The sequence below is a fragment of the Balaenoptera physalus genome (assembly GCF_965194825.1).
Source record: "Balaenoptera physalus genome assembly, chromosome: X".
Taxonomy (NCBI): Eukaryota; Metazoa; Chordata; class Mammalia; order Artiodactyla; family Balaenopteridae; genus Balaenoptera; species Balaenoptera physalus.
Window position 1 is genome coordinate 1,634,320 of NC_138903.1, and position 24,033 is coordinate 1,658,352.

The following is a 24,033-nucleotide window of genomic DNA, read 5'->3' on the forward strand; positions in this document are numbered from 1 at the left end:
AGCCAGCTGCTTCTTGTATCCTCCCCTGCTCCCTTAGATAAGCCATCCCTGGCCCCCCAGCCCAAGATGCTGAAACCCCTTTCCCAGGGGAAAAGGCCCCCCACCCAGCCCCTTCAAACACTGCGTCCTTTAGTTGGGAGTGTAGAGAGAGAAATGATCCCTGAGCCCAGATTTGCCCAGATGTTCCTTCTTTGGATTAATATGAAAATAAGTGCATTATAAGCACAAGAGGGTGTTTTTTTTTTTTTTTGTCTTTTACCCAATTAAAATTGTGCTCGTTAAATATGCCTTGGGACTTCCCTGGCGGTCCAGTGGTTAGGACTCCGTGCTTCCACTGCAGGGGGCGTGGGTTCAATCCCTGGTCGGGGAACTAAGATCCCACGTGCCGGGCAGTGTGGCCAAAAATATTTTTTTTTAAATATGCCTCTTCCAACTCCATTCCTTAGCCCTTCCACCCTGTTCTGGGCTGGGCCACGAGATTACTCTGTGTCTTACGTGTGTCCTCCTTGTGGGGCAGCTCACAGATGAGGCAGGTGCGTGATGAGAAATGAGACCAGAAGCCCTGGAGAGGAGCATTCTCCAGCTCAAGGGCGGTGACCTTCCTGAATCCTCCTGAGATGCAGGGAAACCAGACCTCATTTAGGAAGATGACATCAGAATAATAGCTCTTGTGTTAAATCACCATCCAGTTTTGCCACTGTTTTTTTGTTGTGGTTGTTTTCATAGAAATTACACCCTTTCCCACCTACGGAAAAGCACCTGAGAGGCGTCTCATCCTGCAAGATGCACAGAGACGAGGCTATGCCCACCTCGTGTGATAAACACCTTTCCGCCCTTGACCATCTCTACAGGGTCAGTGAATTCTCTGTGCCTCTCCCAAGCGCCACGCTACTAGCTGCACACACGCCCGGGTTCCGTTCCCACTATGAGACAAAGAGCTGTAGCCATGCTGTGCGGTTTCAAAAATATTTTATTTTCTGGAATAGCCATATGTCTGGAAGAGCTTTGTCTTTATTGCCCATCTCCACACGGGGAGACAGAAGCTACGACGAGAGAACAGAGGTGCCATACATCACACCTGCAGGACGGAAGGACGGGAGTGTTTGGGAGAATGTATAAAATGCTCACCAGGATGCGTAAGGACAGGTTGGGGGCAGGGGTTGGCGATGCCGGGTTGCACACTGCCCAGCACATTCATCGAGACGTGCACGCACCCCACAGCGCGGGGGGACGGGGGGGGACCTGAATTTTCATCTGGTCCCCCTCAGAGTTTAAACAGAGTGGAGGGAAAAAACTGCTCAAAGTCCTCCGCGGCTGCCACACTGGGCAATGCAAGTCTCACCCGTGATGCGATGTCCAAAGTGCCTGGGTGCATCGTTTACAGTTGCAAGAGAACTAATGCTAGGTTGGTTTCTAGAATGTTCCAGGACTCTCTTATTCCATGTGCAGAGTCTCTTGTCGGTATTTTATAAGGGTGACTCTCTTCTTCCGGATCATGGGCTCTGCTCCTCGCAACAGACGGATAGAAAGACTCGGGGTACGTTGGCAACAAGGATGGTGGGGCGTGTCTTGTCTGTGTCCCTTCACGCGTCTGCCTGCTGTGTACACAAGAGCAAGCCATGAAGCTCTGGGCGCGCTTGTGTACGTTGTAGGGCATGGGCTTGCATCTGAGACTGAAGAAGGTCAGGCCCCAGCTGTACCTACCTTCACGATGGCATAATCTGAAGCTGATTGTCCTCTGGACTTGCCTAGCCAGGAATAAGAGCAGACACTTCCACCGGGCTGCCCCACTGAACATTGGAACCCCTGTGAGTTACCACTACGCACAAGGGGAAGGCAGAGGAAAACTTCACAACACGGGCTGGACCAGGGGGGCGGGCGGGCAGGAATGGCTAGGATGGGACCACAAGGGGGTATGGAGCTTACAGATGCCAGCATAGCCCCGGAGGTGACACTTGCCCATGAGTCCTGACCGCCTGGTGATGGCTTGGCAAGATGAGTGACAGGGGATGGCCTTAATCCTCATAGGTGGTCACCCACCCTTCACCCCACAGCGCAGCTGGAACACATGCTGGTGGGCACTGTCCGGAGTAGGGCCGAGCAGGGACCTCCAGGCATCCGACCCTACATCCACATTGGAGTCCTGCCCGGCCGGTGGTCCACGCGGGGGGTTGTTCTCACGACCTCTTGGCTTGTACCCGGAGGACAGGTGAACGGTAGGCTCCAAGGGCAACCGGAGCTTCTCTGTCCCTTCAGGGCCCCTAAAGGGTTGTAAACAGAAGGAAAGACAACAAAAGTGTAAGGGGGAAAACATCAGTGGTGAGCCCACAAGAGCGAAATCTCTTCCATGCTGCTGAGAAGCTTTTTCCCCCCAGCACCCAGCCCTTGGTTCCTAATATCATGCTCAAATAAGAGGAAACAGGGCTCCCTGGAGAAATGGCTAATTCTAGGACCCGGGCTTGGAAGACACAGGATGTGGCTGGAGTGTCTTCTAGTTCCAGAAAGTAAGGAAATGTACAAAAATACACAATAATTGGGGCATGTCAGTAGGACACAGAAGATAAAGTGAAAGAGGTCCCAAAGGCCAAGCAATTTGAGCCAGGAAATAAAATACTGTTGGATTGTAACACGAAATAAGAAATAAATATCCATGGGCCCATACTGGGAGAAATCCATGATTGCATAAATAAATAAATGAGGGAGGAAAAATAAACATCCCATGCAGAAAAATTCCAAATAGATACTGTGCCCTCAGTACGGTGGAATATAGTTTTCCTTCCTAAGTGTGGGCTGTTCACAGGGTCTTCCTTCCAAAAGGGTGTGGAATGAGGACATAAAAGTAGCTTTGCATTGGAGACATCTGACTACCTCAGCCAGCTGACCAAGAAACCCCAAAACCCACAGTGACAAGTCAGGTTGATAATATGTCCCTTTGATAAAAGTTGATGAAAAGGGCACTTCACTTCTGTGGTTTTTCTCTCAAAGACCAATCATCCCAGTCTAATAATGAAAAAAAAAAAAAATCAGGCAAATCCTAATAGATGGGCAACCTAAAAAAAGAAATCTAACCCGTGCTCATCAAAGCTAAGATCATCAAAAACATAGAAAGTTTTAAAGTAGAATTACCATATGATCCAGCAATCCCACCCCTGGGCCTATATCCAGACAAAACTATAATTCGAAAAGATGCATGCACCCCAATGTTCACAGCAGCACTATTCACAATAGCCAGGACATGGAAGCAACCTAAGTGCCCATCAACTGATGAATGAATAAAGAAGATTTGGTACATATATACAATGGAATATTACTCCCCCATAAGAAGAAACGAAACTGAGTTATTTGTAGTGAGGTGGATGGACCTAGAGTGTGTCATAGAGAGTGAAGTAAGTCAGAAAGAGAAAAACAAATACCATATGCTAACACACATATATGGAATAAAAAAAAAAAAAGTTCTGAAGACCCTAGGGACAAGAGGGTAATAAAGACACAGACCTACTAGAGGATGGACTTGAGGATACGGGGAGGGGGAAGGGTAAGCTGAGACAAAGTGAGAAGGAAGGTGGCATGGATATATATACACCACCAAACGCAAAATAGATAGCTAGTGGGAAGCAGCCGCATAGCACAGGGCAATTAGCTCAGTGCTTTGTGACCAGCTAGAGGCGTGGGATAGGGAGGGTGGGAGGGAGGGAGACGCAAGAGGGAAGAGATATGGGGATATATGTGTATGTATAACTGATTCACTTTGTTATAAAGCAAAAACTAACACAGCATTGTAAAACAATTATACTCCAATAACGATGATTAAAAAAAAAAAAGATGTGGTGCATATATACAATGGAATACTACTCAGCCATAAAAAAGAATGAAAAAATGCCATTTGCAGCAACATAGATGGACTTTGAGATGATCATACTGACTGAAGTAAGTCAGACAGAGAAAGACAAAAACAGAGTTTGAGACACTGTCACAGCCCAGAGGAGCCCAAGGAGGCATGAGGGTGAAAGTTATATGGTGTCCTAGGTGGGATCCTGGGACAGAAAAGGGACTTTAGGGAAGAAGTAGTGAAATCCAAATACAATTTGGGGTTTAGCAGGAGAGTCTTGACTCACGTGCCTACATGAATAGCATGTTCCGTTCATGGATTATTTCTATTCTTTGTATGGCTGGGCCAAACGGAACACAAGATCTGGCCATCAGTGGTGTCTGAAGGCTGAAGGGCTGCTCGGTGAAGCACGGCGGGGAATTCTGGGGCCCCGCTGCTGTCAGGGCACCCAAAAAGGCAGCGATCGATCACAGAAACAGCAGCCATGTGTGGTGGGTTGGATGTGTCCCCCGACCAGGAATAGCTCTGGCCAAGTAACCCTACATTTAGGAAACTGGATGGTTGACAATGCTGATTAGCAGAAGAGACAGAGGGGCATTCCTTCAGGGCCAAGGGAGTTCCAGGAATCCCGCCCAGAAAAAGGTGGGTGAGCGGGAAGACACTAGGGCATCCGACCCTGGAGCCACCAAGCCCTTAGATAAAGCTTGTCTCAACTGACACGTGTTATAGGTGTACGATACCCATGGGGTCCAAAGGCTTAGGATGAAAACAGCACGTCAACTATCTCCCTGATGGTTAGACAGACAATTCTAAACGCGTGTATATACCTACAGAATTTTAAAATATAATTTTAGTAAATTATATATGCATGTATATACCTATAAAATTTATAAAGTATATGTATATATGTTTTCATAAATTTCTATAAATTCTGTACACTAAAAAATAGAAACATACGTATCTCTATTAATATATAAATTTACATGTTCATTTATGTATATGTACACACCCATATATACATATATATTGTTGAAATGATACTTTTTCGATATACTGATTATATTAATTCAATTGATTTCTTTTTTTATAAATTTATTTATTTTATTCATTTATTTTTGGCTGCATTGGGTTTCTGTTGCTGTGTGCGGGCTTTCTCTAGTTGTTGGTTGTGGTGTGTGGGCTTCTCATTGTGGTGACCTCTCTTGTTGCAGAGCACAGGCTCTAGGCTTGCGGGCTTCAGTAGTTGTGGCTCGTGGGCTCAGTAGTTGTGGCTCGCGGGCTCTAGAGTGCAGGCTCAGTAGTTGTGGCGCACGGGCTTAGCTGCTCCGTGGCATGTGGGATCTTCCCAGACCAGGGCTCGAACCCGTGTCCCCTGCATTGGCAGGCAGACTCTTAACCACTGCGCCACCAGGGAAGCCCTCAACTGATTTCATGTTGACCATTTTTACCTTCTTTTTTCACATGGCTACCACAACAATTTTTTCCTTCCAGTTTTATTGAGATATAATGGACATACAGTGCTGTATAAGTGTAAGGTGTACAGCATGGTGATCTGACCTACACACACCATGAAATGATGACCACAATAAGTTTACTGACCATTCGTCATCTCATCTAGATACAAAATAAAGGAAATAGAAAAAAAGTTTTTTATGATGAGAGCTGTTAGGATTTCGTCTCTTAACAACCTGCATATATGACACACAGCAGAGTTAATTATCTTTCTCATGTTGTACATTACGCCCCTAGTACTGATTTACCTTATAAGTGGGAGTTGGCACCTTGGTGGCTACCAGAAAACGTTTTAATTATTTATGTGTCTCGTACTGTGCTGCCATTCGACAGAGCTGTTCTAGACCCTGGAAAAATGGGGTTTCCAGGGGAAAATGCAGGAACGGGGCCCCAGGCCCATCAGTGGCACGCTAGGTAGGGCTGTATGCCGGCGGTCGTGCCCCTCAGAGGACCGCAGGAGCCCCATGTTCTCTGAGCACAGAGAGCCAAGCAACCACCTGCCGCCACTCCTGGCCCCTCCACCTTTGTCAGAAAATGGCCAAAGTCTTTCCCAGTTCGGATCTTCTGGAACCAAGGCAGACCCAGAACCTGGGGGCCCCTCCGCGTTGCAGGCGGGGCAGCTCAGAAGTGGATGGCTGGTCCCTGTGAGCCGGGGGATGGGGCCTGGGCTGGGAGCATCCCTCAGACTTCCCCAGGACATATCTACTGAAAGAGGCTTCTCCTCCTTGGAGTCACTCGAATTTCAGCAGCAAACTCCATGTACCGCCTCCTAGGGTACAGTAGCTGTTTAGAGACCATCGTGAGCGGGCAAGGACGACCACACTCCCCCCAGCCCCCGTACCCGGCACTATTTCATTTGGCTTTTGCAAGGAGGCTAACCCGTCAGTCCAAACCAGATGTCCCCCGATTACAGCCCTGTTATTCGTAAGTCTCATCCTTAAGACGGGGTGGGTCGCCACCCATTTCTGTGTCTTCCCAGGAGACTGACATTCCCAAGAGGGCTGAGCCTGGCAGGTCACCTGTGGGGTAATTTGAGGGTCACAAAGGATGTCCTTCCTGACCAGCCTCGGAGCCTGGCTTCCCACCATGGCAAGGTCCTCCCCGGCTTTCTGATGCCATGATTCGAGGAGGTTGCAGGAAAACATGCAAATGCCCCCGAGGGGTAACCGTGGTCATCTGCACTGTCTCTCTGCCCCCGGTACCACTTCCAGGGGAGCAGGAAGAAGGGCCACAAGGAACAGGAGCCAGAACCGTGGGTTGGCTTTCAACCCCGGACTGATTGTGTGCATAGCGTGGTTTTCAGGGTCTGAGACTTGGACCCACAAGGACCTTCATCAGTACCTTCTTTTCCTTCTCCCCTCATGAATCTTTAAGGCACGAGTGGGACAAGGGAGATTTGTGATTCACCTGTACCCGCTGCGGACCTGGGACGGGGGACTTCAGCATCTCTGAGACTGGTACCCAGCGGGAGGGGTGATGGTTGGATGAGGTGCTGCCTTAAGGCGGGGCCCCTAGAAGAAGGGTGTGAGGTTGGGATTAAGGGGCACAGCGCTGAGGGGGAGAGGGAGGCCCCGTCAGGAAGGGGAGGTGCTGAGGGGTGACGAAGTCTTGGGTCACCCCTGGACCGGATTCCTGCGGGGCTCGGCAGTGCAAGCTGTACTGCAGTTTCCTGCCCCAGGGCACACAACGGGGTGTGTGTGTGGTGTGTGTGTGTGTGTGTGTGCGCGCACTTTCTCCCCGGTCTCCTCCGGAGAAACCATCTTTGTCCTTCAGACAACGGTCAACGGTCAGCCAACTGTCGTGGCCTCTGAGAAATGTCCCCTCCCATACACGCCACTCCTACCCGCGTCCCCGTCCGTGCGTCCCCAGCACAGAGGAGGGACAGCCTGTCTGCAGGGGCTCCCTGGCACGCGGCCCAGACGTCTGCTCCGGTGCGGATCAAACCGTACAATGATTATCCAATAACCTTGCCATCTCCCCAGCCGGGGATTTACCCTCGGAGCCAGTACGAGCGGCATCTGGCAAAGACTGCAGCTCGCGGGTCGGGAAGGAGCTCGGGAGAGATTTGTTCACTGAGGGTCGTGAATTGTGTCTCCCCCCCGCCAAATTCAGACGGTGAAGCCCTGACCCCCAGGACCTCAGAATGGGGCTGTATTTGGAGATGGGGTCTTTAAAGAGGGGATGAAGGTAAAAAGAGGTCATTAGGGTGGGCCCTGATCCCATAGGACTGGTGTCCTTACAAGAAGAGGAGATCAGGACACAGACACACACAGAGGGACGACCGTGTGAGGACACAGGGAGGAGACGGCTGTCTACACGCCCAGGAGAGAGGAACCAGCCCTGCTGACACCTGGACCTCAGACTCCAGCCTCCAGGACTGGGAGACATAAATGTCTGATGTTTAAGCTGCTCTGTGCTACTTTGTACGGCCGCCCCAGCAGAGACATACAGTGAATGAATCAAATAGTACATAAGTTGGAATTCTAGCTGTGCTGTCCAATATGGGTACTCTATGTGGCTGTTTAAGTTTAAATCCATCACGATTCAATACAATGAAAAATCCAGGCCCTCAGTGTACCCATGCAGGTCTGAGCTGTAGCGGCCACGAGTGGCTGGCGGCCCCCGCGTGGGACGGGGCAGGTCTGGAGCTGTGTAGCTGCCCTCCCATCCTCTTCTTGCGGGGGGTCCTGTCTCTGGCCCTGAAGGACGCACTGCTTGTCTTGTCTGCACTTCTAAACACGTTCCCCGCCCCCCAGCTGTCCCCAGATGGAGGTGGTGCAGCCACTGTAAAATGATGTTTGTCTGGTCCCTCCTGGGACCACATACCTGGGCACACACACCGACCGCTTTGCTGATCTCCACTGGCAGGAAGGAGCCGGTGTCCTTGAAGTTCCCACCCGGGCGCCGGCCACCGCTCAGAGCTCATTCCACTCCCCACCCCGACCCCCCGTACATCAACCCCGACCCCTCCCCTCCCAGAGGTGAGGACGCAAACCACGGCATTTCTTTCAACAGTCCAGGGAATCCTGAAGAGTAGCCAGGGCTGATCACCTCTTCTCGCGTTGAAACTTCATGCTTCTAGATGCTATTTTACTTTTTCGTCCCATTTTCTCCCTCTTTCATGTGACTGTCTGGTTTCCCTGAACCTTTTCAGGTCAAGGGCTGAGTCTTCCAACACATTTGGAATCTGACACGTTGCCAAAGGCATCGTCGTGATAGCATGAGCTGGAGGTCAGTCCGGAAAAATGCAGCGTTCCTAACAGTCTCCATGGGACTGATGGAACAGAGGCAGCAAGGCAGAGAGAGAGAGAGAGAGAAAGACAGAGAAAGAGGGAGAGAGAGAAAGACACAGAGACAGAGATAAAGAGAAAGACAGAGAGAGATAAAGAGAGATAAAGACAGAGAGACAGAGACAAAGAGAAAGACAGAGAGAGAGAGGAGAGAGGTAAAGACAGAGAAAGAGGGAGAGAGAAAGAGAGACAGAGACAAAGAGAAAGACAGAGAGAGATAAAGAAAGAGAAAGACAGAGAGAGATAAAGAAAGAGAGATAAAGACAGAGAAAGACAGAGAGAGAGAGATAAAGACAGAGGAGAGACAGAGATAAAGAGAAAGACAGAGAGATAAAGAAAGAGAGAGGGAGAGAGACAAAGAGAAAAACAGAGAGAGAGAGAGATAAAGACAGACAGAGGAGAGAGAGAAAGAGAGACAGAGACAAAGAGAAAGACAGAGAGAGAGAGAGAGAGAGTCTCAAGCCTGGGGTCTGGCCGAGCGGGGCTGGAATCCCACGTGGGCCCATCGTAGCTCTGTTGCTTTGAGCTGGTTGCAAAACATCTCTGAGTGTCCACTGTCTCGTGTGAAGATCAGATTTGGGGGCTTCGAGGATGTGGCTGGCTGAGTCATGGCCCCAAAGGCATGGTCCTAATTCCTGGAGCCTGTGGACAATCCCTCCGACGGCAAAAGGGATTTTGAAGATGGGACGAAGTTAAGGGTCTAGACTCCCAGAGATGATCTGGGATTATCGGGTCAACCCAGGCTGATCACAAAGGTCCTTACAAAGAGGCAGGGGCTGGGGGCAGGGTCGGAGGAAGGGGAGATGATGTGACCACGCACGCCAAGGTCAGAGAGATGCGTGGCCACCAGCCAGGGAATGCGGCCGCCCCTAGAAGCCAGAAGAGGCCAGGAAGGTGCTTTCCTGGAACTTTCACCAACACCTTGCCTTTGTTCCCGTAAGACTCACTTGGGACTTCCAGCCTCCGGAAGTCTGAACTCCCAGCAGATCCAGTGCTATTTGATTCAGCTTTTGCAAGGAGGCTAACCCGTCAGTCCAAACCAGATGTCCCCCGATTATAGCCCTGTTATTCGTAAGTCTCATCCTTAAGACGGGGTGGGTCGCCACCCATTTCTGTGTCTTCCCAGGAGACTGACATTCCCAAGAGGGCTGAGCCTGGCAGGTCACCTGTGGGGTAATTTGAGGGTCACAAAGGACGCCCTTCCTGACCAGCCTCGGAGCCTGGCTTTCCACCATGGCAAGGTCCTCCCCGGCTTTCTGATGCCATGATTCGAGGAGGTTGCAGGAAAACATGCAAATGCCCCCGAGGGGTAACCGTGGTCATCTGCACTGTCTCTCCGCCCCCGGTACCACTTCCGGGGGAGCAGGAAGAAGGGCCACAAGGGACAGGAGCCAGGACCGTGGGTTGGCTTTCAACCCCGGACTGAGCATGTGCTCAGCAGAGGTTGTAACATCAGGACCCGGCCCGGGGCCGGGCATCACCAGGACCCTCTGAAACACAGCGTCCCGGTGGGCAAGGGGAAGGACTAACTGTTGCTTCGTGCCTCCTTTTGATAGTTGAGTGATGGCTTTGGAGCAGCACAAACTCTGTGACCGCTTGGCCTCAACCGTACTGGCTCAGAACTGGAGCAGCCTTTCAAATGGGGGCGGTGATGTGTACGGGAAAGGGCGTCCCTCTGTGGCCGCGCTGATCTAGCCCTGAACCCCCAGACCACAGGGGTGAGATGACGTCCCACTGCCCCAAACACTGGCACATGCAGCCCTCCTTCCCCAATCCCAGGCCTGCCGTTTCCTCCGAAATGTATTTTTTATCCTTTTGATACAATGACTCAAGGCATTTTTGCAGTTATTTCCTTTTTCTTTTTCTTTTTTTAATATTCACATCAGACTTTAATTTGTTATACATTTTTGTAGTTCAGTCAATGTCCTAGATAATGTAAAACAAAAAGTGTTATTTACTTGGGACAAAAATAGTAATCTGTGTAAAAAGGGGGGGAAGACCAAAATATTTTTATATGCTTATTCAGATACATGGAATTTTCGTGAATTTAAGAGGAATGAAGATATTCAAACAGTAATAGAAAATCATTACACTTATTTGAGTGTTCAAATGCTTATGTAAGTCTTCAATCCATCTGGTTTTATAAAGCCAAAACTTTGAACACAGACAAAAGCAGAAAAGTTCACATTACCTTTTTATATGTTCCTAAGTATCAAACTGCATCAATTTATTATGAATTTAAAGAACATCACAGATTTTAAAACTAAAGTACAGAAGCGCCTGATTCTTTTTAATTCCACAGATACCTAACATCCCAAAGTAACATGTAAATAAACCTCTATGCTGCTCAGTGAATTCTTGAATAATGATCCAACAAACACTGTATGGGAACGTGTACAATCACACCTTCGCCTACATGTGATTTTTGTTTTGCTTTGTTTTCCACTTTTTAAAAACGTTTATTTTACATTGGGGTATAATTGATCAACAATGTTGTGTTAGTTTCAGGTGCACAGCAAAGTGATTCAGTTGTACATAGACATGTATCTGTTCTTTTTCAAATTCTTTTCCCATTTAGGTTATTACAGACTATTGAGTTCCCTGTGCTATACAGTAGGTCCTTGTTGGTTATCTATCTTATATATAGTAGTGTGTACATGTCAATCCCAAACTCCTAATTTATGCCCCCCCACCTTTTCCCTTTGGTGTTTGTTTTCCATTTTGAATGAATACCCCTTTATATCCGCTAGCCCAGGGGGCCACCGGGTGAAAATGATCATATTCTCCCTTCGTGGAAGATGGGCGTCCCGTCTTAACTCCTTGAGTGCAGTAAACCACTAGTCAAAAAATATACCCTAGGGCTTCCCTGGTGGCGCAGTGGTTGAGAGTCTGCCTGCCAATGCAGGGGACACGGGTTCGAGCCCTGGTCTGGGAAGATCCCACATGCCGCGGAGCGACTGGGCCCGTGAGCCACAACTGCTCAGCCTGTGCATCTGGAGCCTGTGCTCCGCAACAAGAGAGGCCGCGACAGTGAGAGGCCCGCGCACCATGATGAACAGTGGCCCCCGCCTGCCACAACTAGAGAAACCCCTTGCACAGAAACGAAGACCCAGCACAGCCAAAAATAAATTAATTAATTAAAAAAAATACCCTAGGTTCAGAATGGCCATCATCAAAAAATCTGCAAGCGATAAATGCTGGAGAGGGTGTGAAGGAAAGGGAACCCTCGTGCACTGCTGGTGGGAATGTAAATTGGTGCAGCCGCTACGGAGAACAGTATGGAGGTTCCTTAAAAAACTAAAAATAGAACTACCATACGACCCAGCAATCCCACTCCTAGGCATATATCCAGAGAAAACCATAATTCGAAAGGATGCATACACCCCGATGTTCACTGCAGGACTATTTACAATAGTCAGGACATGGAAGCAACTTAATGTCTATCAACAGAGGAATGGATAAAGAAGATGTGGCACATATATACAATGGAATATTACTCAGCCATAAAAAGGAACGAAATGGTGCCATTTGCAGAGATGTGGATGGACCTAGAGACTGTCATACAGAGTGAAGTCAGTCAGAAAGAGAGAAACAAATATTGTATAATATTGCTTCTATGTGGAATCTAGAAAAATGATACAGATGAACTTATTGGCAAAGCAGAAACAGAGTCACAGACGTAGAGAACAAACTTACGGTTACCAAGGGGGGGGGCGGGGGAGGTGAGTGGGACGAACTGGGAGATTGGGATGGACATATATACACTATTGATACTATGTATAAAATAGATAACTAATGAGAACCTGCTGTAGAGCACAGGGAACTCTACTCAGTGCTCTGTGGTGACCTAAATGGGAAGGAAATCCAAAAAAGAGGGGATATAGGTATACATAGAGCTGATTCACTTTGCTGTACAGCAGAAACTAACACAACATTGTAAAGCAACTCTACTCCAGTAAAAAATTACTCTAGGAATAGTTCAGTGGGATAAACAGAAATCATCATTCTGGGACTTACGCTTGTGACGGAAGGTGACATCCTGATTTCCAGGCCGAGGCTGGGCCTCCCCTGGTTTTGCCTGATTCACACAAGGAGGAGGTGGGCTGGAAAAGGGCTGGGATGCCAAGGAGGACGGGGAAATATAGGCCCTGAAACAGGTCACCCAGCTCTGACAGGAAGCAGCCTCTCTTTATAGCTCAGTGGACTAAATAAAGCCCTGAGTGCTGAAGAAGAGGCCAAGGAGAGTTTTTTATTCCAGGAGAAGAATAATTATTTCCTAAGAAGAATTCCTTTGGTGAAAAACAAAACAAAACAAAACAGCTCTGCACCCTAGAAACACTTCAAGAGGAAAAAAAGAGCAAAAGATGGCAAACAACAAAGTGAACCCCAGGCAGAGTAAAATCTCAAGATCCTCTTTCCTTATTTTTTACAATGAGATTTTAGTTTCCACAGAGCATGAGTATCCTGGGCCGTCTCTAACCTACCTGAAGAAATTGCAGGAAATTTAAAAGTAAGTTAATAAAAACAAGGAAGGTGTTAAATCACAGCCAGTTCTGCAATAAGGTGGTATTCCGTGTTTCCCAAAATCACGGTGCTGGGCAAATCCAAGATAAAAATCAAAGGGTTTCAGAGAAACATGGGATTAGGGTCCTAACACTTGAGAGCTTTGTCACAGACACACCAAAAACAATGACCACAAAAAGAGATAGGAATCAAATAAAACGTTAGCACAGATTTACAATTGTTGCATGGCTATGGTCAGCATACGCGCTACCATGCATATGTGTTATTCGTTGTTGATATGTTCTAGAATTGTTTGTGGAATTCGACCCTGGAAGGGTCTCAGCATGTGAGTAATTGTGAAGGGGAAATTCACTCGGAAAGTTCTAATAACAGACGTGGGTGCATATGACTCAAATACCACACGTGTGACCGAGGGAGCTGGCGGATGTCTCAGGTGTGTGTGTGTGTGTGTGTGTGTGTGTGTGTGTGTGGTACACGGCTCCTTTCAGCTGGGTGTAATTTTCTGGGTGCGTGTAGTATTTCTCGAAGATGAAACCACACACAAGCAAAGACAAACGTCAAAAGATGCTCAAATAATTCTCTGCATCAGTGGCGTCAGAAGAAACTCGTGTTTTCAAAAGAAGCGAGAAAAGAGCAGAACGGACCATCCGGGAGGCCCCCGGTTCAACGAATTGACACTTTCGCTTCTCTCATGACTGTTCATTGCAAGCTCCTGTGTTTACTTGTTCACATTTTTTTTTCCTCTAGAAGTTGATGCAATACACACTGTTTTAAGCCCCTGTTTTGTGATGCATTCCTTCCCATGTCTCTTTCTATCCCCCTCTACTATCTTATTCAGTCCTTTTTTGTCTTTGGTTGTCTTGGAATTTTGTGTACTCGATAACATGCAACACCTGTGCTGTCATGATCCCCATGAGACTTGCTCCCTTGGTATCCAAACAGTAAAAGATGAGATGGTGGTGGGGTGGGGAATAATTTAGTCTTCATCCTAATTGCATTCATGCTTCACAAATATGGTGATAACGCAGCAACGAAGAGTCATGTACCAAAGAAGAAACAAGCAATGAGAGACAGAGAGACACTGAGTCCTGATGACATCAGTTGAGGCCCTGGATCAAGCCGTACCTGAAGACTGTCAAGGACATTCCTGTTACATTAAAAAAAAATTCAAAAGAGTACAAGGACCTACTGTATAGCACAGGGAACTATACTCAATATCTTGTAATAACCTATCACGGAAGAGAATGTAAAAAAGAATACATATCTATGTATAACTGAATCACTTTGCTGTACACCTGAAACTAACACAACATCGTAAATCAACTATATTTCAATAAACATTTTAATAAAGAGTAATGTGACAGTGCATGGTGGTCGGACTGTCATGCATTGGGAGACGCAAGCATGCGTTTGACGTTTCACGAGTGTGGTGAGCCCATTTCCCCAGTGATCCACCCATGACCATCCCGGGCGACTGGTCGACCTACAGCTTCAACCACTGGGTGCACACAGACACCAGCACTGCCTGCTGTGCTTAGACATCTAAGGAACCACAGCGAGGTGAATGCAGGTGAACGGAAGGCTTGGTCTGGTCCAGTGGAGAGTGAAAGCAAGAAGACTCACATCAGCCACTGCTGGCCCCGGCAGCCTGCCCTTCAGATCCCTGTTGACCACGGAGCTGGACCCAGTTTTCATCTACGCAGAGGAAAACCCAACAGCACATCCCAGGGTTTTGTAAGGGTCACGTGAAACAATCTTAAACCCACAGGAGGTGCTTAATAAATGCATGGTCCCTGCTCCCAGGCCCCAAAAATCCAACTGTGGGGGAGGAGTGCTACTTGAAAGACGGTGGCAGGTCCACGTCTGTCACATCACGGTGGGTATGTGCGTGCCGGACCCCCCGTGGGGGACAGACGCCCCTCCCTGGAAGAAACTGGGAGCTCGGCGTGGACCGCACGTGGCCGGAAGGTCATGCTTTATATTCCATTTGTGTTTCCTTTTTATTTACATGTCGCACGGACCCCATCTGTGTCGGAGGGTGGGGAGTGACTTATGGAAACATGGTCTTTTAGAGACGGAGTCACTCAGAGGCACAGAAGGGGTTTAGGACGCTCCACGGGACTGTTTTCCTCTTTGGCTAAGCTGCTTTACTCCTCTACACACAGCCCAGCAGCCCAGCCCAGCGTGTGGGTTTCAGATGCAGCCTCCTGTATCCCTGCCAGCCACATGCCCGGCAGCCCCGGCTCCGAGTCAGGGCTCCATCCCGCCCCCTTCCAGCTTCAAATCCACTTCTCTTTCCCATTTCACTCTGCAACTGTGATTTCGCTTGACACGCGGAGAATACCGCATCTTGAAACGAAGGGGTGAGACGCTCGCTCTTCCTTACCTGCCAACACCTTCGATCTCTGTGATCTGAGTGCCCACGTTTTCTAGAAACATCTGCAATGCAGACCACTTTAAGGATGAACATCTGTGGAGTGGAGCTTGAACAAAGTAGGAACAAAGGCTATTGTATGAGGCATTGTGATGGCTTGACAAATATTCTCTGCCTCCTTTTTTTTTTTTTTTTTTCTTTCTGAAGCTGAAAATAGCTTTAGAACCAAGAATCAGATTCCGTACCCAATTCTTGTCCCCCAGAGTCACTTATCTTGAATTGCAACATGTTTGCTTCTGCCAAAGAATCTTGCTTTTCAGGGATGCGGGAGCTGGGGGATAGGTACATCAGCTCACAGAGTATGAAACCCCAGGACTATACTTCTCCAACCCCGCCCGCCAGCTCACACATCCTGAGCAAAAATCAACTGCCCAGCAAGCAAACACCCCCGGCCATTTCTGGGGCAGCTTGCTCCTGTCCTGCTCAAGTTGAACTTCTACAAAGTTCTTTCTTATGTGATTGACAAACAGCCTCCTTCATCAGTTTTCCCTCGTGCTGGCTTCCGGATGCTCTGTTTCCCTGTTTCCCCTGATGCTTCTGCGCAGACCCAAGGTGCTCACTTCCATCAACTAACTATACTTTGAAAGAAGCCGAGGTTTCCAGCAGCCACTCTCTGCCTCTTTGGAGACCCCTTCAGTTTGGGGAAGAAAGGGGCGGGGGCCATAGGAGGGAGTTTTGGGGGCATCTTTACACAATACAGGATGCCAAGCTCAATCCTTGTAGGACACAAAAGTGTTCTCAAAACAAAGCATATTAGGACACTGTTATTAAAAAAGTGCTTTCCGGGAATTCCCTGGCGGTCCAGTGGTTAGGACTTGGCGCTTTCACTGCTGAAGGCCTGGGTTCAAGCGTTCAATCCCTGGTCGGGGAACTAAGATCCCACAAGCCACGCGGTGCAGCCAACAACAACAAACAAACAAACAAACAAAAACAAAAGCTTTCCTTGCCCTAGGAACATTAACTGATAACTTCCAAAATATAAAAATATAGACACACTCTTTTTAAAATTTTAATTGAACTATAGTTGATTTACAGTGCTGTGTTAGTTTCAGGTGTACAGCACAGTGATTCAGTTATATATATACATGTGTGTATATATATTTATATATTCTTTTCCAGATTATTTTCCCATATAGGTTACTGCAAAATATTGAGTATAGTTCTCTGGGCTATACAGTAGGTCCTTGTTGGTTATCTATTTTATATATTAGGCACACTCTTGAATTCACTTTTTCAAATTTGTGTGGCTGATGATCAATATCTATAAAGAAATAAGTCAAAAGCTTTTTTAAAATTGAAACCTATGTGGATAATGCCTGTAAATATATATTAAGCAGTTATTTTGTAATCTATCAAAAACAACTTAAAAGAAGAATATTATTCCTAAGCCCTAAGGGAGAGGTGAAGATAGAAACACAATTAAAAATGTTTGGAATCGGAAAGCAATGCAGGTGAGGTTTTATTTACAGATACACGTGAGCATGCATGCAGGTCCGGGGTAAGAGCTTGGGAGACCCTTGGTGACTGATTTTTTTTCCTTGCCATCTTAGGAAAATTACATAACCTTTTTCTTTTAGCCTCTTTTTTTCTGTTCTGTATAATTGGGATAATCATTAGATTCGTGTTGCTGTCAGAAGGATAAAACGCGATGTAAATAATATCCTTTTAACTCTGCCTGGTACTTTGTAACACACTCTGTAAATATAAGATGTAATTGTTATTTATAGGAAGCCACATTTTGTTTTTTCCTTTTGGCAGGCACTCTGGATTTGTTGCTTGCCCGTAGAAAATTCAGAAGGTGACAGGACAGATATTTCTACCTTGTCACACTCTTTCCAGCCTTTTGAGATCAGCCTCCCCCCCTGGACTCAGGAGTGATCTTTCTGGGCCCCAGAGACTGATTCCTGGTTGAGGCTGCTGTCTTGAGGCGGGTGAGCGGTCCCTTTTCTTTAGACAGTAAATACCCACGGGGTCCCCAGGATCTCGGGGCTCCCTTGGAGAGGTGAGGGGTGGAAACATGCATCATGGACATAAGAGGGAACAGGGAGCTCCTTTCACAGAAGCAGAGGAAGGTCTCCCGAGCGGCCCCTCTCCGGCCAGAAGCTCCCCGAGTGTGACTCTGTCCTTTACCAGTGACGCCTCGGCACTCCTGGCTCCGTGACCTTGGCAACTACCTTGGTTTGTACCTGAAATGGGGATACTGGCGTCGATCCAGAAGACCATTTGGGAAGGTCTTTCGTAGATCACAGAGGTTACTGTGAACGTGAGGGACCGTGACTTCATTTTGTCTAAAGGGCCGTGGTTCTACCCTGGTCTGTGTCGGGGTGGGAGGGGGCGAGTGTCTATACTGTGACGATTACTGTGTCACAGCAAGAGCATTAACTCACATATTCATTAAGAGCCGCCGACTTCACACACGCCTGGCAATTTGAATTCTGAGACCCTACGTTTTTGTCCTGATTTTGCGATGACCCTCTCCACAGACACGGTAATGATTACGAAGGAGACGCATTTCATGGGTCATAGAAATAATACGGAGATGGCTGGTTTCTAATTGATGGGAAGGCATTCTCTGGGAAATGGAATCAATGCTGATCTGTCGGGATTGAAATGGCGTGTGAGGAAAATAACCCAAGGGAGGCCCAGCATGTACCGACCTGACACGTCACCGGATGGGAATGGGGTCCCGCTCCCGTGTGTGTGTGTGTGTGTGTGTGTGTGTGTGTGTGTGTGTGTGTGTGGCCAGCACCATCAGCCGTGGGGACCGACCCTCCGGCCGCAGGAAAACACCCTGGATGGTCTCGGTTATGTAATGCTGGGCTCTTTTCCTTGTAAAGGTGTTTTCCTACCCCTCCCAGATGGGCCCCACTAGTGACCAACCCCCAATCGCAATGTCCTCCCCCAGGCTCACCCGAGATTCAGGCACCTCCTATTGGTGGCTTCCCCTTTCCTAATCCACTCTCCCGCAGTGTATGTGTTTGTTGTAATTTTGGATCCTAATTCACGTGCCGTGCGTGGGATGCAGACTTGTGAGGTACTTTCTCTGGTGGAGGGGTGGACAGTTTTCAAGGCATCATGTTTGGGGATGTGATCACGAATCTTGTAACCTCTTTCTGCTAATTCACCTGATACCTAAGGCGCCGCGCTTCAGAAATTTATCAGAAGTGTTTGCCTGGTCTGTTTCGAACTGAGCTGAGCAAATCTTAGGCTCTGGCTCTTGAGCTGGGGGTCGGGGTGGGGGGGCGGTGGACAGGGGAAGGGGACCGGTCTGGGGAGCCGGGGAGCTGGGGCAGGCCCTCCAGAGATGCACGTGACAGGAGAGCGTTTCCCCAGCCAGCTCCACAGAACGCCTTCAGAATGCATTTGCATTCGGGGCATTGTCTTGCGGGGTTGGGGGGGGGGTGTCCTCGGATCTCTGTTCCCTCAAATAGCGTTTGTTATCTTGAAAATGGGTCTCCCCTCCCCTCCCTCCTGGTCCTCAGACACTGGATCTTGGAGACGTGCGCCTGAGGCTGCAGGACCACTCACCGACTCCGCACCAATTCTAACCGCAGGAGAAAACCCACGCAACGCGCACAAACCCTGATCGCCCCACATCAGACAGGCTCGCTCCCCGTGGGTTTTCCAAAGATTCCTGGGGACGAGGGGTGTCTGCGCTTTCGGTTTCCTTAACCCTCCAGGGGCTGGAAACGGTTAGTGGGAGAGGAAGACACGAACATGAATTGCACAAAGCAGGGCTGCTGAGAGCTGGGGCGGCTCCCACATGACCGCCGGGACCCAAACATCCCCTCTGCCCTGATTACCCCGGGAGGACGGCCTAGCCATCTGAAGGTGCATCAACTGGCAGCCTGTCTAAGATGGGCGTTTTTCCTCACACGTTCTTTCTGCCCAGAGACGTTCAGAGAGAGGTATTTTTTTCTGGATAACAAGCTATTTATTTAAGTCGCAAACTTGCTCGGCACACCTGGTGGAGGGCAAAGCTTTCCCACTTTCCCTCTCCTCTGGGGTAGGGGGCTAGGGCACCGGGGAGGAACTCCCCTCCCCGCGGGTCTGCGCCCCTTGGGGGTGCCTGGGGCGTGAGGAGGGCGCCCCGGGCTTTCGACCCGTTTTCCACTGCTGGCGGGGGGTGTCCCTTTGCGGTGGATGGCGCTCGGCGCCCCCCCCCCCGCGCCGCGCTCTCTCCGCACGGCCCGGCGGGGCTGCCCGGGGTCCTCCGCGCGGGGTCCCCGCGCCCGCGGGCCGACGGCAGGCGACCCGGCAGCGCGCGGCACCAACCGGGCGCCCGGGAGCTCGGTGCCGCTCCGCCCCGGGCCGCTGCGCAGGTGGCGGCCGAAGGCGGGAGCGCCCGGCTCCCCGGACCCCCGGCGCCGGGCTGGATCGGGGGGCGCCCGGCCCTCCGCACGCCCTGCCGCCGCCGCCTCCCGCCGGGGGGCGAGGCCCGGGCCGGTCCCGCGCCGGGATCCCGCGCCCTCCGCGAAGTTGTGGCTCGCGCCCGCCTCGCCCCGCAGGGCGGCCGCCGGAGTGCACTCACCCGCTCTGCCCGCTCCGTCCCTGAAGGTCAAGGCCAGGTGGCTGCGGCGGGCGCGCGGCGGGGGCCCGGGGCGGGGGGCGCCGGGGGCCGCGGCGCTCAGATGCCGTGGTCGCAGTCGACATCGCGGCAGATGTACCAGAGGATCACGTACAGGATGAGCAGGATGGCGAAGATGAAGAGGGCCACCAGGATCGCCTTGGTCACCGGCGAAATGAGCGACTGCATGGCCCCGGCGGGGCGCGCGGGGCGCGGGGCGCGGCGCTCACGACCCCCGAGCGCGCCCGGAGCCCCGCGCCGGCCCCGCGCCTCATCCGCAGTGCTCCGTGCCGGGGACGGGCGCCCGCCGCTCGGCCGCGGCTGCTCCGGGCGGCTGCGCGCGGGGTCCGACCGCCCGGCGCCGCTCCGGGGCCCGCGCTCCTGCGCTCAGCGGGCCCGGCGGCCGCGGGGCTGGGCGGGCGGCGCGGGGGGCGCGGCGGCCATGGGCGAGGACGCGGACGCGGACGGAGGCGAGGAGGCGGCGCGCCCGGCAGGTCCCCGCAAACTTGGGCGGCGGCGAGAAGGCGGGCGCGCGGGGACAGGTGGAAGCCCGGCCCCGCGGGGCGCGGCGCGCGGCCGTCCGCGGGCGGCGTGGGGCGCGGGGCTGCCGGGCGGCGGGGGCGCGGCGGGGAGGCGCGGGGCCGCGCGCGGGGAGGGGCTGCGGCGCGGCGGGGGGGGCGGGGGGGAGCCGCGTCCCCACCCGCGGCCCCGCGCGCGCCCCTCCCGCCCCGGCGCCCCGGCCCCCTCGCTCCGTCCCAGCCTCGGCGGTCCGCCCGCTCCCCGTCCGCGCGCCCCCCTCGCTCCGCGGTTCCCGGGCGCCCGCCCCGCGGCCCGCGGCCGGGGCGCTGAGCTGTAATTACGGAGGGCCGGGGAAGGCGGGCGGGAGGCAGCCGGCGGAGACGGGCAGCCCCCTCCTCCCCTCTCTCTCCCGGAGCGCGGCTGGCTGGACTCGGGAGGGGCTGCGGCTTGCAGGCAACTCACTGCTGAGCCGGGCAGGACGGGGTGCAGCCGCGATGGGGCAGAGGCAGGGGGGAGGTTCAGGCCGGAGTGCCCTTACGTAAGGGGGCGCCCCGTGCTGGGAGAAGTAGATGAAGAGCCCGGGGCTGGACCTCCCGGAACGGGGAGGCGGGCTTCTGCCCTGCCTGGCGAGGAGCCTCGCACCCCCGCGCCGCCTTCCCATACGTGCGTCTCCCACCCTCCTGGGCTGGGCCTTGTGGGTGACAAACCAGACCTTGTCCCCCACCGCCTACACACTCACACTCACACACACTCGCACTCACACACACTCACACACACACTCACACTCTCACACACTCACACGCGCGCGCACACTCACATTCACACACACACACACACACACACACACACACACCCCTTTCCTGCCGGCTGGGCTGCGCTTAGGGCTGATGCCCGCTGGCCCTTCCGGCAGGGACAGGGAAAGGACGTAGAATCCCCCCAGCCCAGCACTTCAGAGATGCGGCGCAGGACAGGGGTAGCAGGGCCTAGACTAGAACTTCGGGATATGCCAAAGCCAGAGCCACCCCTGCCCCAGAGGATAGGGCGTTCAGGCCCCAGGAGCTCTGATTCCCGTCTCCACCACGTGAGGCCCCCAACGCCAGGGACCGGGTGGTCAGAAGGCCTCATGTGTGCAGGGTGAGGGGCTGTGAACAGGAGGAACGCATCTGCAGGGAGCCCCCATCCCTGAATCCCGGGTGCCTCGGGGGCGGGGGGCGGCCAGAGACTCTTTTCCTGTACTCACTCCAGGTGACCTTCAGAGCCTGGCACACAGGACACAGGACCTGACCCCACCGGAAACAGCATCCCCTCTGACGGCAGCTGACTGAGGCTGCAGGCAGGACGGGCACGGTGATCGTACGGGGATGGTCTGGTCCGGCGTGGACACGGGGGAGGAGAGAATCAGGAGTGGATTCCAGAGTGGCCCTGGACCCCTTCCTGCAGCCCATCCCGGGGGCTGTGCTCTCCCCCCCGGTACGGCATAGGAAGAACGGAGGGTACCCACCCACGCTGGGGCCAAAGAAGGAGGCCACATCCCCGGCTCCGGGCAGCCAGGACGGGTCTGCGGTCTGTGAAAGGAGTACGGGCTGAAGGGATGTCCTTGCAGGTGAGGTGACCCAGCCCGGCAGGATTTGCAGTCAGGGGGCTTCTCCAGGTCACCTGCTGGGGGGGGGATACCTAGTATCTGCACACACACACACAGCAAACTGTTGGTACCCCCAGGAAGTCTCTGATGGTCAGCAATAGTGGACATCTTCTTCCAGGGCTGCAGCTTCTAATTCTGAAAGGCACCTGCATTCCCAGCCTCGAGCTGTTCCCTGGCCGAAACAAGAAGGGTAACTGAATGTCCGTCCCCGCTTCCACTGCTCCCACCTCACGCACACACGCAGAGCTCCTGTTTCTCGGCGGTCCGCTAGGGAGGGGAGCCCATCTCTGACGTTCTTCGTTAAACTTAACTTTGTCTGCAGAACCTCTCCGACGCCCACCTCAGAGCCCAGAACCAGAGCCGCCCTGGTGTGAAGGCATAGGAGGTGTCCGAGGACATATGTCACCATTCTTTGCTCACCAAATGGACTTGCATGTTGACCGTGAGAAAATGAACTCCGTTCAGGGAGCATTTTCTACATTGCTCTTGTGAGCTTTGGTGCGTTCTGGTTGGTCACCGTCTGTTAACATCTTCTGTGTGTGTGTGTGTGTGTTTAACTTAATCGGATTCCCGGAGGAGCCTTGACATGGAAGCTAGTCCTGTGGATGGAGAGAGAAGAGTCACTCTGTCGAGAAGCACGCCCTCACCCAGCACCGTAAAACTCATAACGTGTCCAGGCTCTGTGCACCCTCGGACCCAGCCTGCTGTTCACACCCTCGTCTGGGTTACTTAACTTTTGTTCTCAGCCCCTGTTCCCCGCGCTCCTGGCTTTGTCTGAAACCTTCTCTCACACAGAGGTTCCTGTCAGTCGTCCGTCCTCCTTCCACTTGCAGAATTGTCCTTGTTGCTTTTTATTTCTATTTACTCCTGCCATGGGTTTTCCTCTTCCAAGTCCTGCAGGAAGACAACTTTCAGCGCCTGTGATCTTCCTGGAGTGAATTGTTTTGGGATCAGATACATGGTTGGTTCCGAAATCAAAATTCAGGAGCTGCTAAAGCCTCTGCCTAGGTGCAGTGGCTGAACCGCAGGCCCCCGCACGATGCTGGACTCTGGTGGTCCACTCTCAGCCGTCAGGGCTTCCTTTTGTTTCCCAACGTGTGTACGTTTGTCTAAAGCCTTTCCTTGCTCCTGAGTGTATAAAGCAACCTGAAAATCCAGGCCAAACTCTCCCTACAGGGCAACTTGAACTTTAGAAAGAAATCGTGGATGAATCGACACGCCTTCATCCTGGCTTTGGTGCACTGTTTTTCAGACTGCAGGTCACGACCAGTGAGAGGGGTCTGAGGTGGATTTGGGTGGATGCAACGGGAATTGTTAAAAACCTGGTGGGTTGTAACAGCAGGAGACGCCACCTGCAGGAAGCATCGGTGCTGTGTCAGGAAGCTCTGGGTGTGTGTGTGTGTGTGTGTGTGTGTGTGTGTGTATGTGTGCCCATACACACACACACATGTGCTGGCTGGTAATAGATACTGTCTGTCAAAGGTGCTAGAGGGTAGCTACCCCGTGGGCGGAGACTTGAAAGATGCAGAAACTACGACTGGGGGAAGTTTGGATGGAAGGTTAGGAACAAAATTTTTTTTAAATGTTATTGACATAGAGTTGATTTGCGATCATGTGTTAATTTCTGCTGTACAGCAAAGGGATTCAGTTATACATGTACATACATTCTTTTTTCATATTCTTTTCCATGATGGTTTATCCCAGGAGATTGAATAG

The 24,033-nt window shown here is 51.5% G+C and overlaps 1 protein-coding gene and 1 long non-coding RNA gene across 2 annotated transcripts; one reads left to right on the plus strand and one right to left on the minus strand.

The window, feature by feature from the left end:
- Window positions 1-952: 952 nt before the first annotated feature.
- LOC309652464 (uncharacterized protein) lies at window positions 953-20,526 on the minus strand. The gene is made up of 2 exons (XM_082446311.1): window positions 20,121-20,526; window positions 953-2,261 (listed from the first exon to the last, which is right to left on the minus strand). Exons 1-2 carry the CDS (start codon window positions 20,240-20,242, stop codon window positions 2,033-2,035), a joined length of 351 nt encoding a protein of 116 aa, XP_082302437.1. The 5' UTR covers window positions 20,243-20,526; the 3' UTR covers window positions 953-2,032.
- LOC309652486 lies at window positions 18,833-23,725 on the plus strand. Its single transcript, XR_014258751.1, has 3 exons — window positions 18,833-19,497; window positions 21,921-22,278; window positions 22,436-23,725. It is a non-coding gene; the product is annotated as an uncharacterized lncRNA (long non-coding RNA).
- The last annotated feature ends 308 nt before the right edge of the window (window positions 23,726-24,033 follow it).